Source organism: Camelus ferus, chromosome 34 (genome assembly GCF_009834535.1).
Source record: "Camelus ferus isolate YT-003-E chromosome 34, BCGSAC_Cfer_1.0, whole genome shotgun sequence".
In the NCBI taxonomy this organism is placed as follows: Eukaryota; Metazoa; Chordata; class Mammalia; order Artiodactyla; family Camelidae; genus Camelus; species Camelus ferus.
Window position 1 is genome coordinate 1,051,932 of NC_045729.1, and position 14,868 is coordinate 1,066,799.

General features: G+C 42.8%; 1 protein-coding gene across 8 annotated transcripts in view; it reads right to left on the reverse strand.

The window, feature by feature from the left end:
- FGD4 (FYVE, RhoGEF and PH domain containing 4) overlaps positions 1-14,868 on the reverse strand; it is a 168,808-nt gene that overhangs the window by 40,031 nt on the left and 113,909 nt on the right. For 7 of the 8 annotated variants that reach the window (XM_032472990.1, XM_032472991.1, XM_032472989.1 and 4 more), the window contains 2 exons: positions 13,958-14,141; positions 9,348-9,846 (listed from right to left, as the gene is read on the reverse strand). In XM_032472990.1, the coding sequence (XP_032328881.1) occupies positions 9,348-9,846; positions 13,958-14,141 (683 nt within the window). Of the gene's footprint in view, positions 1-9,347; positions 9,847-11,566; positions 12,722-13,957; positions 14,142-14,868 lie in introns of those variants that run through there. The other variant, XM_032472995.1, reaches the window with a different exon arrangement.

Below are 14,868 nucleotides of genomic sequence, written 5' to 3' on the forward strand. Positions count from 1 at the left end.
TCCCTGTTTATTGAGTACTTACTGTATGTTGGCACAGTTCTACGTGCTTCACCTAAATCACCTAATGAAATCCTCTCAATAATCCCGTGAAGCAGGCAGCATTATCCCCTACTTATATAGATGAGGAAGCTGTGTCTCAGTGAGGCTGGGTAATCTGCCCAAAGCCACACAGCTGGTCAGCGTCTGAGCCAGGACTCAGTCCAGGTCTGTGGAAACAAAGTTCTTATTCTGCTACAGCCTTTTAACTAAGAGAACCCCCTCTGGATACGGGAACAAGAAAATGAGAAGGTATGGGAACAAAACACAGATTTTATGTCCAGTTAAGATCATGTAATAACACCCGTAAGTAAGGTCGTGCGGTTTCCAGGGGAGATTTGTAATCAACAAGAAATTTACTACCGGGTTCACATTCCAAGAAAAAGAGAACACCAGGGAGATGGCGGCCAAGATGGCGGGGTGGAGAGATCCTGAACCCATCTCCTCTCACAAGTGCACCAAAATCACAATGATCTGCAGAACTACCACCGATAAAAAAATACTGGAACCCACCAGGCAGGATCTTCTACAGGTAGGGACATAAAGAAGGAAACACATCGAGATCAGGAGGGGTGGACTTGCGATAACAATCAAATCCCATACCCCTCGGCGGGGCAACCCACAAATGGGAGAAAAACTATACTGCAGGGTGTCGCCCACGGGAGTGAGAGTTCTGAGCCCCGCGCCTGGCGTCCCAGCCCGGGGGTCTAGCACCAGAAATACAAGATCCCAGGGCAGTTGCCTTTGAAAGCCAGAGGCGCTAAATTGCAGGGGCCCCAAGGACTGGAGGGAAAAAGAGGCTTCATTCTTAAATGGCGCACACAAACTCTCACTCGCGCTGGGACACCGGGAAAAAGAAGTAATTGAACAGGAGCGTGATCGGGCCTACCTGCTGGTCTTGGACAGTCTCCTGGAGAGGCTGGGGGCCCCGGCACTGGTGGTGGACATAGTGGGGGACATTCAGCTGCGAGAACACTGCTGCTGTGGCTGCTGACATCCTGGACAATTAGCTCCCAGACCTGGCCCCACCCAACAGCCTGCAGAGGACAGGGCGGGACACCTCAGGCAAAATAGCTAACCGGGCAGGGACACAGCCTCCCCCATCAGCAGACAAGCTGCCTAAAGACTCAAGAGCCCACAGCCTCCTCTGGGGTCACCCTGAGACATGGCTTAGCCCACCAGCAGGCCAAACCAAGCCTCATCCACCAGGGGAAAGACACCAGAAGCCAGAAAAGTACAATCCAGCAGTGCAGGACCAGCTGGGCCCCAGCCCTGCCCACTAGCAGGCCAGCGCAACCTTAGGGATGCCCAGCTGCGTCAGGAACCAACAGCCACCCCACGCTCTTGCCTGGCAACAATCTGAAATGAGCTCTGGGATGCCTGGGCCCCGCAGCTAGACTCCAGTAACCAGCTCTGCCTGCCAGCAGACCCGGCACTAAAGCCAGAGTCTTCAGGATCCTGACTCCACCCATCAGTGAGCCAGCAATAGCCCTGGGGGCCCCTAGGATTTCACAACCTTGTGACCAGGCTCTGCTAACAGCAGCCAGCAGCAGCATGTGCACAAGGCAGGGCCTGGCGACCAACCAGCCCAGGGGCCTGCCAGATGGCCCACATAGATGGCTCCCCACAACAGAAGGACCCATGTGGCCTCTCAGGGTGGACCCCTAAAGCATGTGTAGCTTGGGCGACGAGAGGGCAGTGCACTGCTGGGACGCAAAGGACGTCTCTGACAGAGGGCCACTTCTCCAAGGTCGAGAAACCCAAGTAACCTACCACATCCATAAAAACACAAACAGCAACTTAGACAAAACGAGGCGGCAAAGGAATACACTTAAGATGAAAGAACGAGACAAAAGCCCCAGAAGAAGAACTCAGCGAAGCGGACACAGGCAGTCTACCCAAGAAAGTGTGCAGCGTAACGATGGTAAACATGATCAAAGAACTCAGGAGGAAACTGGATACACACGGTGGGAAGTTACAAGTTTTTAACAGAGTTAGAAACTACAAAGAACCACCAAACCGAGATGAAGAACACAGCAACTGAAATGAAAAATACACTGGAAGGAGTAAGCAGCAGACTAAGTGATTCAGAAGAGCGGGTCAGTGAGCTGGAAGACAGAGCAGTGGAGATCACTGCCAGGAATCACAGGAAGCTTCGGGAGTCAAATCCAAGCCCGAATGACCAGCACCAAAAACTGTCCAATCTATGCCCTCTTTACTATTTATCTTATTCAGAAGAGGAGAATAGGAGAGTGAGAACTTTTAATATGACGATTTAAATTGCATCCTTTTGATAGAGGGTGGGGAGGAGGGAGAATTCAAGCTCGCATCCAAAAGATCAATTTGATTACTTGCACAAGGTCAGACAGAAGTCGCAGCAAAGACAGAACTTTGCTCTTTTATCCAGTTCAGTATATATTAGACTAAGCTGTCCTTTGGCTTTAGCAGAAATGAAAGATCAGACACCAAGAAAATGTAATATACACCCACAGTCAATAGCTGAATTCATCTTTCCCAAGCCTAGGCAGCGTATCAAAGTAATTAGGTCACTTACAAATATTTCTGATGCTAATTCTCTGGAGCTAAAACCCTGTACACATTAGTGAGTGCCTTACATGGTAACAGCCTATGGTCTTCAGGCAGGAGAAACAAACAAAACATAAAAAAAAAAAACCCAAGTTAAATGGCACGAGGCATGCAAATTTCTCTCTGCGCTGCAGGGGAGGCCTCAGTTTAAATCAGAACTGAGAGAGAGGTGCTGGGATCTTCAACAGGCAAGATATGTTGAATTTTGGTCTATTAAGGGTTATGAGTTTATCTAGGTTTACAAATGAGGAAATAAGATTTTATTTTATGTTTTATTTAAGAGAAACACAGCTCAGATTGTTTCAAGGCACTGTTCTAAGCACTTGGTGACTATTAAATGATCCATGCCTTGTGACAATGTTATGAGGTAGGTAACACTCCCTACGTGTTACAGATGAGGAAACGGAGACACAGAAAGGTTTTAAGTGACCTGCTTGAGGCCACACAGCTGTCAGCAGCTGAGGCGGGATTCAAACCCACAGGGTCTGGCTCTTGAGTCTGTCCTCCTGACCACCAGGTTATGGTGCGTTACTCTCTGTTTTGTTTTGTTTTTTTTTTAAGCCCCATAAAACAACCACTGTGTCTTCAAGATCTGACCTTTCCATTTCTCTCACACCCACACTAAATGGGATCTTTGTGTACACTGTGACCTCCAAGCACCTGACTTTGCCAAATTTCCTGGTTCATATCAACACTCTGTTAAACCCAGTCTCCGATTCTGTTACCCTGTTGTCCTGTCGGCACTGCTGAATTGCTGGTCCCACTCCAAGTTTGCTCCTTCTCTTTCTTGGCTTCCAGGCCACTGAGTAATGCTGGAGAGGCTGCTGGCTGGTCCCACTGTCTTTGACCTGGGCCCTCAGAATCTTGGTCACAAGGCACCACAAGAGCTAATCTTCTCCACTGTCCTCAAATTCAAAGCCCCCCCCCCCAACCTTGAGGATAGTCCACTGGCCTCTTGGGGGTCAAACTAACACACCCTGCACCAACCCTCTCTACAGGGCAGTCTCCCCGTATCTCACTCACTCAGCAACTTCCAGACTCTCTGCCCGACTCCTCCATTTCTGCTACCAACAGGAAATTCATCCTCAGCCAGACCTCATCCTCCAGACCGCGGCTCCATCTTTGAGCTTGCTCTTTTCCCCTTTACCTCATGATGAGTAACAGTCATTTATTTATCTTAATCCTCTTTCTCAACTGCTAGTTTCCTCTTTGAATTCACTGCAGTGCCTTGTACACAGCATATGTGCAATATAATAGATTCAGTTTAATGCGAGCATCCAGCTTTACTGAGATAGTTTGCTATATAATGTCCAAGGTTAACTGGTTCCACCTTCTAAATGGTGACCATCTTCATAAGCTCCCCACCCCCACCCTCTTAAGCCCAGTGGCTCTCACGACACTGGTCTCTCTTCTCCTTTCTCGTCTCAGACACATCACCGTGTTCCCCTTCTGATTATGCTTGTATTCGCTAGGGCTCAGTCCTCGGCTCTCTTCCTGCTCCTACACATTCTATTTTGGCAATATTAATCACACCTTAATTTCACCTGCCTAATATCTCCAAATGGATGTCTTGCAAATGCCATAAACTGAGCAATACAAAGGTCACCTGGTCAGCAACTCTAACTCCCTCCCCTCATTCCAAACACAACTGCTCTTCTTCCTGTCTGCCATCTCCATGTCAGGAAACCGAGGCTGACAGGGTTCTATTAAAGTGCCTGCCGTGTCTGGGGTCGCCTAGCTGGGAAGAGATGGCACTGAGATCTGAACTCATCTCTTTTAATATTGAAAGCCTTCATCCTTAATCAATAGCCCATAATGTCTCTAGAATATTCCATTTTTGTTTTAGATATCTTTACCTGGATATCTCAGTAGTCCTTTAAATTCATGTGTCTAAATCCAATTAATTTTTTTCTCCCTCCAAATATACTGTCCTGTTCCCTTACAGTTTGGTAAATGGAACACCAGCTGCTACCTGAGCCAAGCTAGGAGCTGTACATGACTCACTCCTGACACCTGACACGGCCCCAGAGACCTCTCTCCCTTGTCCCAGGACCTCACCCTCTCACACCGGGACCACTGCAGTTGCTCACTAACCATAGACCCTGCTGCGTCTGCTTTTCCTTTTATCTGACTCATTTTTCTAAAACCCACGGATGTATAATCATGTCACTTCCATGCTTTAATTAAGTGCCTCTGAGGCCAAGGCAGTGTTAAGCTTATGGAAAGTTTGAAATAACATGGGAAAATACCTACGTTTAATCCTACAAAACAGGATGCAGACTGACCATACATTATGCTACTGAAAATGTTTTTTTTAAAAAAAAAATCAGCTGAGAAAAACAAGCTGGAATGTTTGTATCAAAGCAGTTCTCTCTGGGGGCAGAGCCAGGAGTGATTTTGTATTCTTTAGGTTTTGTTGCACTTTCTTGATTTTCTATGAGGATTATTCATTTTTTATTAAGACTTAAAAAAAATCTTTTAAAAAAGTTTCCATTGCTTTCAAGAGAAAAAAACACGATCTAGGCACACAAACCCACTGAACTTTTGTCTTTTGCTTCCATTTTCTTTTTAAGCCCCTTCTACCCCCACACTCATTTCTCTAGCCCTTCTAGCCTCTATTATGAGGCCAGAAAACCCCTAAACATGGCAGCCACCCTCTTATTTCTGCTGCTCACACTTGCCCTCAGCCCAGATGCATTCCTCTTCCCCACCTCCCTTTTCCCGTCTATTCTGGACCACCAGCACCGCCCACTCTTCCTTCAAGCCCAATTCCGCTGCTTTTCAGCAGCCTGCCCCTCACCAGCCCTCCTCCACGACAGCTGTTTCCTCATCTGTGTTTCCCAAGGACAGACTGCACCACAACAGCGTGATTTGCTGACGCCTTTTTCTCCTCTGGAGACTGAAACTATGGGGAAGGCTTGTCTTGTTCATTTCTGCTTCCAGAACCTAGGAGAGTGAGCCTGCACACTGAATTTTTTGAGTGAACGATGGTTAGTTTTCTCACATATAGTCTCTCTGGAGTTCACTTTTTCTCATTTCTCTTTCTTGTATCTTTCTAACATACTAAACAGAGTCACCACAACATAAAGAAGTTCTGGGTTCCCCATAAAGAAAAGCCATCCTCAATACTTTCATGAACTATCCACGTGGTTAGTGCGGAAACTTTTCCATTACCCTACACATCATTTTAAAACACCTACAACCTCACTTGGAGCTTTCATTATGATATTAGCAACAATGAAAGACTGACTAGTGAAAACTGGATAAATTCTTTCCTTGTGTTGCCTTTCACCTTCTTGGAATTAAAGCTGATTTGGCAAAAGAAGAAATAATGAAGGAGTAATTTACTATTTGCCCTCAAATCTAACAAGAACTCAACAGGGGTCCCCTTACTTTTCAAGAAGTGAACCAAAGAGATTTAAAGCTTTATCTTAAAAAAGAACTTGTAGTCCATCATAAGAATTGGATAACCAAGGTAAGCATTATGTTTCGACTCCCAGGAAACTTTGATAACTCATGTTACACCCTATAAAATTAATCAACAATTTTAAGAATCACAATTAGTGAGGAGAAATTGAAGGGAAAAGAGGAACAGTGAGTTAACTTGGATTACAGCACTGGTTTTCTGTCTGTAATTTACTTGCAGTTTACTTCTGAATGTGATCATCTGTCATTCTTTTCCCTAGGAGATGATTATGTTTCTTAATTTTTGAGTATGTTCAAAAGTAGTAAACCCTCAAGACTTACATAAAAATATAAGTAAAATGGCAATGAAAAAGCCACAAATAAGCAGGAAACAAACATTTACGTTTTAAAAAAATATATAAAATATTTGTTTCTATAAATCTCTACATTGTGGACAACACCATCATCTATTCCCCCCACTTCTTTACATAATTGCTTTCATTTTTGATGAAATGAAAGATTAACTGTTAGAAAAATCTGTTTCTTTTATATTCTTGATAAAGCTGTTATTGTTAGAGTTTTAACACATTGCTACTTCAAGCTTATGTTGCCAGTAACAGATTTGTTACTTATATAAATGTTAGTCTTAAAAAGTGCACATCCATACACTTATATTTAGCTTGCTGTATGAAATGCAGAAGGAAATACTCTGAATCAATCTCAGAAAAAAATCTACCAGTGCAACTCATTAAATATAACCTAGATATTAAAAAGGCTCATAAAAACTGCGCAGAGGTTTTCATTTCCATGGCATAATCAGTGTGTGCAGCAGTCCACGTCAGTGCATCTCTGCTAAAGCTTAACCACTGACACCTACAAATCTGAGAAAAGACAACTATTTTTAGTGAAATTCATTCTAATCCATTTTGACCCATTTACATGAGTCTCCTAATTAAGTTTAAGCTACTTATGATAACCCAAATTTGTCATGCCAAACAGTAATTGTTATCCCCTGATGCCCTGGAGTACCCATGCCTGAGCGGACACATGCATGCACACTATGATAGTCCCTGGTCCCTAACTTTCCTGTAATTTATGGGCTTTAGTATGTTTCCTTATGATAACACCTTCCTTTTAGTAGATTTCAATCTTGTAATCTGCTGTAATACCTGATTAGCCTTAATTTAAAGATACTGTTAACACTCTGCGGTTGAGACCAAAAGGCATCATAAGGTGCTAAAATTTTTCTTCGATTCTGAGGTTCTTAAAGAACATCTGCTTACTTTGAGGTGTCTGGCTATATTCTAGATCACTGGTGGTGCAAAACGTTTAAACACTGGCAAAGTGCTGCTTTGCTAAGGCATAGCAGAGTCAATAATTGCAGTGAGGTAGGTCTTCTGTATCTCTTACATGGCAAAAATAACAATATTCTGCATTCACCACTGAAAGAGATCCTTGATCAAAATACGTCAGGTAATCAGAGAAACAATTACACAAACAGATTATTTTCAAGCCAGTACTCAATCATTAATAATGACTGTTCAGGATATACTTTAATATGTGTCTACTTTCTACAACCATCTTTGCAATTCTGTTCTACGCCTACTTTCCAGCCCCCAGCTCTGGTAGGCAATTTAGGAAATGCCCATTAGATTTAATTCTGGCTTAAACGGAACTTACTATGACTATTCTGATGTAAATCTCTATAGTGAGTTATATAAAGATTGAAGTAACTTTTTTCAGCTGTCTACATAGTGAAACTCAAAATATTCCAGGAAGTCTTAGAAGTTCAGCACATTAGACAGCGTGAGAAACACCTGGTGATCTGAAGGGCTATGCTAACAAAGGAATATACCTACATATAACAGCATAGAATTACTATGTTATTATCACTAAAAAGGGCCTTAAGATCAGACTCCATTTACATTTTTTAAAGAATTTTAGCATCCTTTAATTAAGGAGTTTAAATGATTTGTTCAACATCACACTGCTGGTTAGTGGACAAACCAGAAGTAGAATCAAGATTTCCTGGTTCCAATAGTTTGGTCCACTGTACATTACTAACTTCTTGATTTTTTTAAGTTTACTTTTTGTTTTTAATTGCGGTAAAACAGACAACATAAAATTTACCATCTTAACACTGTTCACATTTACCTTTGCATTTGGGAACAAGGAAAGGCAATGTAACAGCATCAGAGCAGCAAAGGCAAACACTTTGTCACCCAGTAGAAATTAAATCCTAATACTCCTTCTCAGATGAGAGACACGTGGGGTTTGGATCAGTAGCTCTGCAGAGAAAATTTCCTTTTTCTTCCCACATACAGCACGTGCCAACCACTGCTTAAACGCCCATTTAGGAGAAAGAGAGCTGTACCATTCTGCATTTCACTAGCTTAACAGGAAAGCCCTATCAAGTCTCTGCCAAACCACGTAAGACCCATTTAAGAAAATGTGTATATAATAATACACAACAGGGGTAAAAAGAGGAGGCACCCAGCAACCACAGGCATCAGCACCAATGAAAGTATTTCCCTTAATAAGAATACTGTTTCATAAATACTTGCTGGGGGCATCATCCCAACTGTAAAAGGACAGATGTGAGTCTTGAGTTCCTTGGTTCTAAACTTCTCTTCTGTTCACCACGATTCAAGCTCAGAGACGCTAACATCCACTACTATATGAAGATGCAAAGAGAGTCACTCTGCAAAAGTCCTGTTTCCTTACTGTTTCAGATAATGTTACCAAGTATGACTCACTTTCTCCCACCCACTTCCTTATTTAAACTTTCTCTGCTTGAGAGTCGGCATTTAAAATTAATTCACTAACTAGAAGAAAAAAGACCACTGGCTCCTTGGCTATTTGTGATTTTTTTTCAGGATCACCGTAAACGGAACCATAGGACAGATTTCACTTTGAAGTTCTGTCCACGCCAGTTGATCATTTTCTACTCTAACATTCTAGCTTCAGCCTTTTTTTCATTCCTGCCTGTGTTAATGCCAATTAAGACACAGCACCATAAAAAATCCTCACTGTGTTTAGGACTTGGATTTGTCACTTACACATTTTCTTATAACGGACCAATTTTCAATTCTCAACTCTCCTACACAGACTGTTATTTATAATCGAAAAGAGACTAAATAACAGGCAATTTTTTCTTATCTTCAGAAATGTAACCAGCTTTCCATTCCAGGGAACTCTGACAATGCTTATACTGCACCTTTGATCCAAGAACGTGTCCCGTGTGTTATCTTGCTCGTTACAGGGTGCTATGAAATAGAGTTTTCAAACCACAGTGGCAGAGGCAGTGCTCCCTCCTTTACCTTCATCTCATGGTGCTGGTCCAGCTGGTCCAGCTCCTGGGGACTCTCTCTGTTTTCCCTCTCTTGCACCTTGGTTTCTGCGTCTGCCCTTCCTTCTCCCAGGGGGAGCGCTGGGCCGACACCCGGGGTCCTGTCATCAGCATTTCCATCGCAGTGATTTGCCGTGGGTGATGCAGGTCCCGTGGTTGTTTCTTCTCTTTCTCCATTCACTAAGCTGGTATCGGGCGAGGGTTCCGAAGTTTGAATAGGAGTTTCTGCGCTGAGAGCGGCTGCTTTATCCTCTTCACATTCCATCTGGTTTTGTGCTGCTATTATGCCGTTAGCCACACGAGTCTGTACACCCTGAGCTTGATCTGGATTATGTCCCTGCTTCCGGGGTGAGCGCTGGGAGAGGAGCTTTTGCTGAGGTGTGGTTGTCAATCCGTGCCTTCCTGGGGTTCTAGGAACATTGAGGTTCACAGCAGGATCTTTTTTCAAATCACTGTAATTTGATAATGGGCTAAAAGATAAAACACAAAGGAAGTATGAAAATGTTGGCATGGACAAGTTCTAGAATAAAAACAAATTTATGCCAGCTGTTTAGGGATATTTAGTGAAGACATTGTTTTCCCTCTGTTGGCTTTAGAGACATGGATGAGAATATTCCAGAGCAGTTCTTAGTATTCTGGGATGCACTTCACAATCAGATAAACATTTACATACAGATGCTAAGCCTGAGCTTTACCTACAGGTCTGGGAATATTTCCTTGGGCTGCTTATCAATATGGCTAATTAGTAAAGACTTAGATGTGAAAAATATATTTAATAAAGCCGTCTTTTCTCAAGATTTTTACTTTCTTAAAAATTTTAAAAACAAGTATAGTCAGCCCTCAATTTATGAACAGGTTAGAAACCAAAGGTTATTTTTGTTTGGAAAGCAGAACACATTTCTCAAAAGCTTTGTTACATGTGTGGCCACAGCCTCCTAACTGCTCTCTCTGCTTCCATGCTGATCCCCTCCAATCTGTTCTTTTTTAAGTTGGGCACAGAGGTCAAACTCTGAGGGCTTCCCCAAACACTCAATCTAGCATCCTGATCATAGTCTACAAGATTCTATCCCATTTTTCTTTAAAATCCTTGTTATTACCTGACATCATATATACTCCTAATAGTACAAAGGAATTTAACTGCCAAAATGGAACAATGCTCCTAAGGAAGTATTTATATAGTACTTGAATGTAGGGTTCCAGGGAGGAGACACAGAACTCTGGGCTGCAGTCTTGAAGAGATTCTTATGACCCGATGAGGGGAAAAATTAAAACAGACTAATACTCTCTGATGGTACAGAACATGCCGGTCTTCTCCGCTTTATCCCCACCTCTCAGCACAGAGCTTGAAATGTGACAGTGCTCAATAAATACTCTGCGAACAATAAATAATGAATGGCGGTGATGACAGTAATTCAGCAATGGCAGCTAACACTAAGTGCCAGAAGCTACGCTAAGCCTTTACACTGATGATCTTGTTTCACACTCATAGTAATTCCAAACTAAAGGACCCCCCCTTATACAGAGAAATTGAGGCTTAGAAACTTACATAAAGTGGCCAATGTCACACAGCTAACAATGCTAAAGCCAGTGTTCACACCAAGAAGTCTGACTCTAAACCCCATGGTCTTAACCCCACATTATAATACACTGGAATGGGAAAGATGGAGTGAGGAGCAGGTGATCAGGCTGCACACGAAACGCGGGAGGAAAGTCCAGGGCTGGCATCTTCCTCAGCATGGGCAGCGGTCACGGGGTGAGGGCTCCTGAGGGGTGCGGGGGGGAGGCACAGCGGCAAGGTCCATGGGCAGGGCTGAGATGCACCCTCACCCCCTTCACTGCACTCCTCCCAGACACTGCTGGTCTGGACTGCAGAATGCGCAGGGAATGATGACTGACCGTGAGAAAGTAATAAAGGACGGGGAAGGGCACCGTGAAGTTCACCACCACCGGAAGGGAAGGGAAGGTAGGGGAAAATGTCATATAAAAGTTGGAGGGTGTCAGTATAAGTAAATCTCACACTGTATCTGACTCCTGATATCTGACTTCTAGGAGAGTATATTTTAGGCCTGATTTCCCCGAAAGCCCTTGAAGATTTAAATGAAACTGTCCTCCTTTCCCTGGCCACATCCGTGTCCAACAATACAGTGGAAAGATGCTCAGCAGATTCTCTGAACCAAACGTTGGGCTTACTTTTGGATCTGGGGAAAAGGCCGCTTTGGATGAGAAGCAGGGGTTTCCTGTAGTAAGTGCACCCAGGGGCAATGCGTAGCGGGGTGGGGGGGAGGTTAGTGAAAGCAGTGGCTGAATCAATACGGAGCAGATTCCTGTGGGTGACAAACCATGAGGAGAAACAGTTGGCCTTGCAGGGTCCTGGGGAAAAAAACAACGTTCAGTTTTGTGGGAAAATGTTATTTACTTCTCTCTAAAATCCTGAAGTCTGTCATAGGTCAAAGATACTAGTTTCTCTTACTCTCAAAAAAAAAAAAAAAAAAAAAGGAATAAGAAACCACAGTAAAAAATAAATACACAAAATTCACTTGCTTCAAATACATCCTCCAAATCACTCTTGATAAAACAGAGTTACTTAGATTATTGCAAAGAGTAAACTGTGACACATGGTTAGGTTTTAACAGTGCCGTATGGTAATGGTCTTCTGTAACTCCACTGCAACAGACATTGGTTCTTTCTGTCAAATTACTGTAGTAACTCAGAGCCTGCCAAATCTCCCTCTGCTCCACAAAGTGCTCGATCAGGCTGTATCAACTGGGGCAAAACCCTACAGCTACACTGTAGGCACACAGACATCACAACAGGAAATACACATTTCCCATTAATGTCCTACAGACCCAACGCAACACTAACCCATTCAAACACTCTTCAGGGCCTGCTCCTACAGGAAATACCGCATTAAAAACATATAATTATTTTTCAAGTTGGCAGTGGATTCTGCCGCAAGTAACATCCCTTTACCAGACTGGCCCAAATGCTCACATTTACATCCTATCTGCACTTAGAACAAGTTTGCTTAAAATGTCACACATTTACAGCACACCCCTCCTTAGATCCAACCTTCAAACTCTGCATCAGAAAATGACTTGCAATCTGTTAACTCTGAAAGAGTAAAAGAAAACTGGTATTAACAGGTAGGAAAACTGTACATTTTGTGTATGGAGAGGAGGTTACCAAAATGGTGAGGATCAGAGGACTCAGTCTTTGGAATACTGATCCATTCAGGGCTTCCCAAAGCCACCCCCACATCTTAGGACCCAGGCTCGGGTGTGCACTATGCATAGGGGTCAGGGCTCAGCCCCTCGTTACATCATGCAGTCACTGGAGATGGCCCTGGGAATCTGCAAACATGTGCCACCTGAATCAACTTGCCATGAGAAATAAAAAAAAATTTAAGTGGAAATAAATCATTCTAGTAAAGATGACTATCATTTAACGTAGCAAAGGTATTAAAAATCCTACTTCAGAGGAAATGCTGAAGTTGACAGATGTATGACTCAGGTTCCCATAATGGACTAAAGAATGAAAAATGAAGTCAGGCTTCTGAACTACTTTTCACCAGAACTTGTTCCTAAATATAGTCTCATAAAGGAGGGACACTGCAGTGGTGTAGCTGGTCACAATTTCCAGAAGATTTTAAAGTATTTCCAAGCTATGATCCAGTACATAAATAATTCCTTATTCTGCAAATAATGAAATCACCCATTGGGAAACCCATCCCCAAGTACCATGCTAGAATGAATGGAAACATTTGGCTTCAAGGATGAAAGTAAAGTTATGTATGTGGTTTAATTATATACAGACTTTTGGTGACACATGAAAATAAAATCCTTCTGATGAAAAAATTTAAAAATTGTATTTAAGTCAGTGACGAGAATTCTATGAAGAAACAATTGAGGGTCATGTATAGAAGAGCAACTTCGGTAAGTTTGCTTTTTATCTTTAAGTGAGAAACATACGTTTCACCTACCTTTTGTGAAACATTAGGACTAAAGAATATAACATTGCATCTAATAAATACAAACTGAAATTTAGCATGAATTTTGCTGTTGCCTGTCTCTCTTCACAAAACCTAGGATACGGGGAGAGGGGTAAACGGACTGAATGGACACAGAAGACCCGCGTTAAATAAAATGGGTCCTAAAGAAGACACAGGACAGGCCCACAGAAGTTATATTCAAGCACAAAGAGCGAGAAACAAAGAGGCAGGGACAAGCTCTTGCCTTTCCAACCCAGGTACCTATCGATCACCAGAGTGACTCCAAGGGGTGATAACATGCAGACAGAGTGACATATACAGAGGAAGCCAGACAGAGCACATCCAGGGATCTGCACAGCACATGTGTGATGAGAGGGCTGGGCCACAGTAATGGGCGATGGTAATATGTAATAAATGACAATTCATATTAGGGCAAAATTAGCATTTAAGAAAGTCACTCTTTCTAGAGCTCTACCAAACTAATGGAGTAAAACACTATATATTTTTTAATTTTCATATCTATAACTATCGTATTTTTCAAAAACCAGTTTTCTTCTCCCTTCTGCCTTCTCCCAGTGTAAGTTAGCTCTTACCTGCCTCCTTCAAAGCGACTGATGAGATCTGATACCTTACTGGGTTTTTCTTTTGAGACACAAGAAGCAGAGGCAGGTTTAACTTCCTCCATCCTTGGTTTTGCACTAGATAAAGCTTTATGCCTGGGGGTTTGGTGTATGTTGGACGAAGGTGAATTCTGCAGATGAAATGGCTTTGGAGGCACTGTAGAAAAAGAATTAATAGAATTCAGCATTTCACTGATATTTGTTCCTTAACAAAAAAAATATTCTGGTGCCCTGCGTGTAAAAGTCTTTCTCGCATCACCAAACTTTTGTAAAGGGGTCTGTCACATTTGTACTGAACTTTAACCAAGGGACTTTTATCTATCTTGGACATTTTCTCTGTGTCCTGTGGAAATCCCATCTCCAAGATTCACGTGGTACTTTCAATTCTAAGTGATTTAAAACATGGCTTCACTAAACATCTATGGATCCATATGCATGGCTGCAGCATGCCAAACTCTGTTAGCGATAACACAGTAGTTACCTACCTAAACAGAAAAAAGCAAGTGATAAATTTGAAACTAATTCCTAGAGAGGCACTGCTTGCTACAAAAGACTTTCTAATAACAGAGAGATAACAGACATACCAGAATTCAGAGCTAGTAGGTTAGACATAAAAGCCAACAAAACAACAAACAACAGTAGTATAACGTTGTATTACTATCGCACCCTCCCATTTAACAGAAGCACCTCATCTCTTTTGATCACAGATGAAACGTTTCCTTTGCAGTCCTCGGAGGTACGTATCGTTACTTGCCTCCTATGTCTGTGAAGGCTTAGATCTTAAGTGAGGGGCCTGGAGCAACAAGGCTGATCCCATGTTACGCCTGGTACTGACACTCTGCCCCGCCCCCCACCTGGTTATTACCTCTGTTCCTCACTGTAAA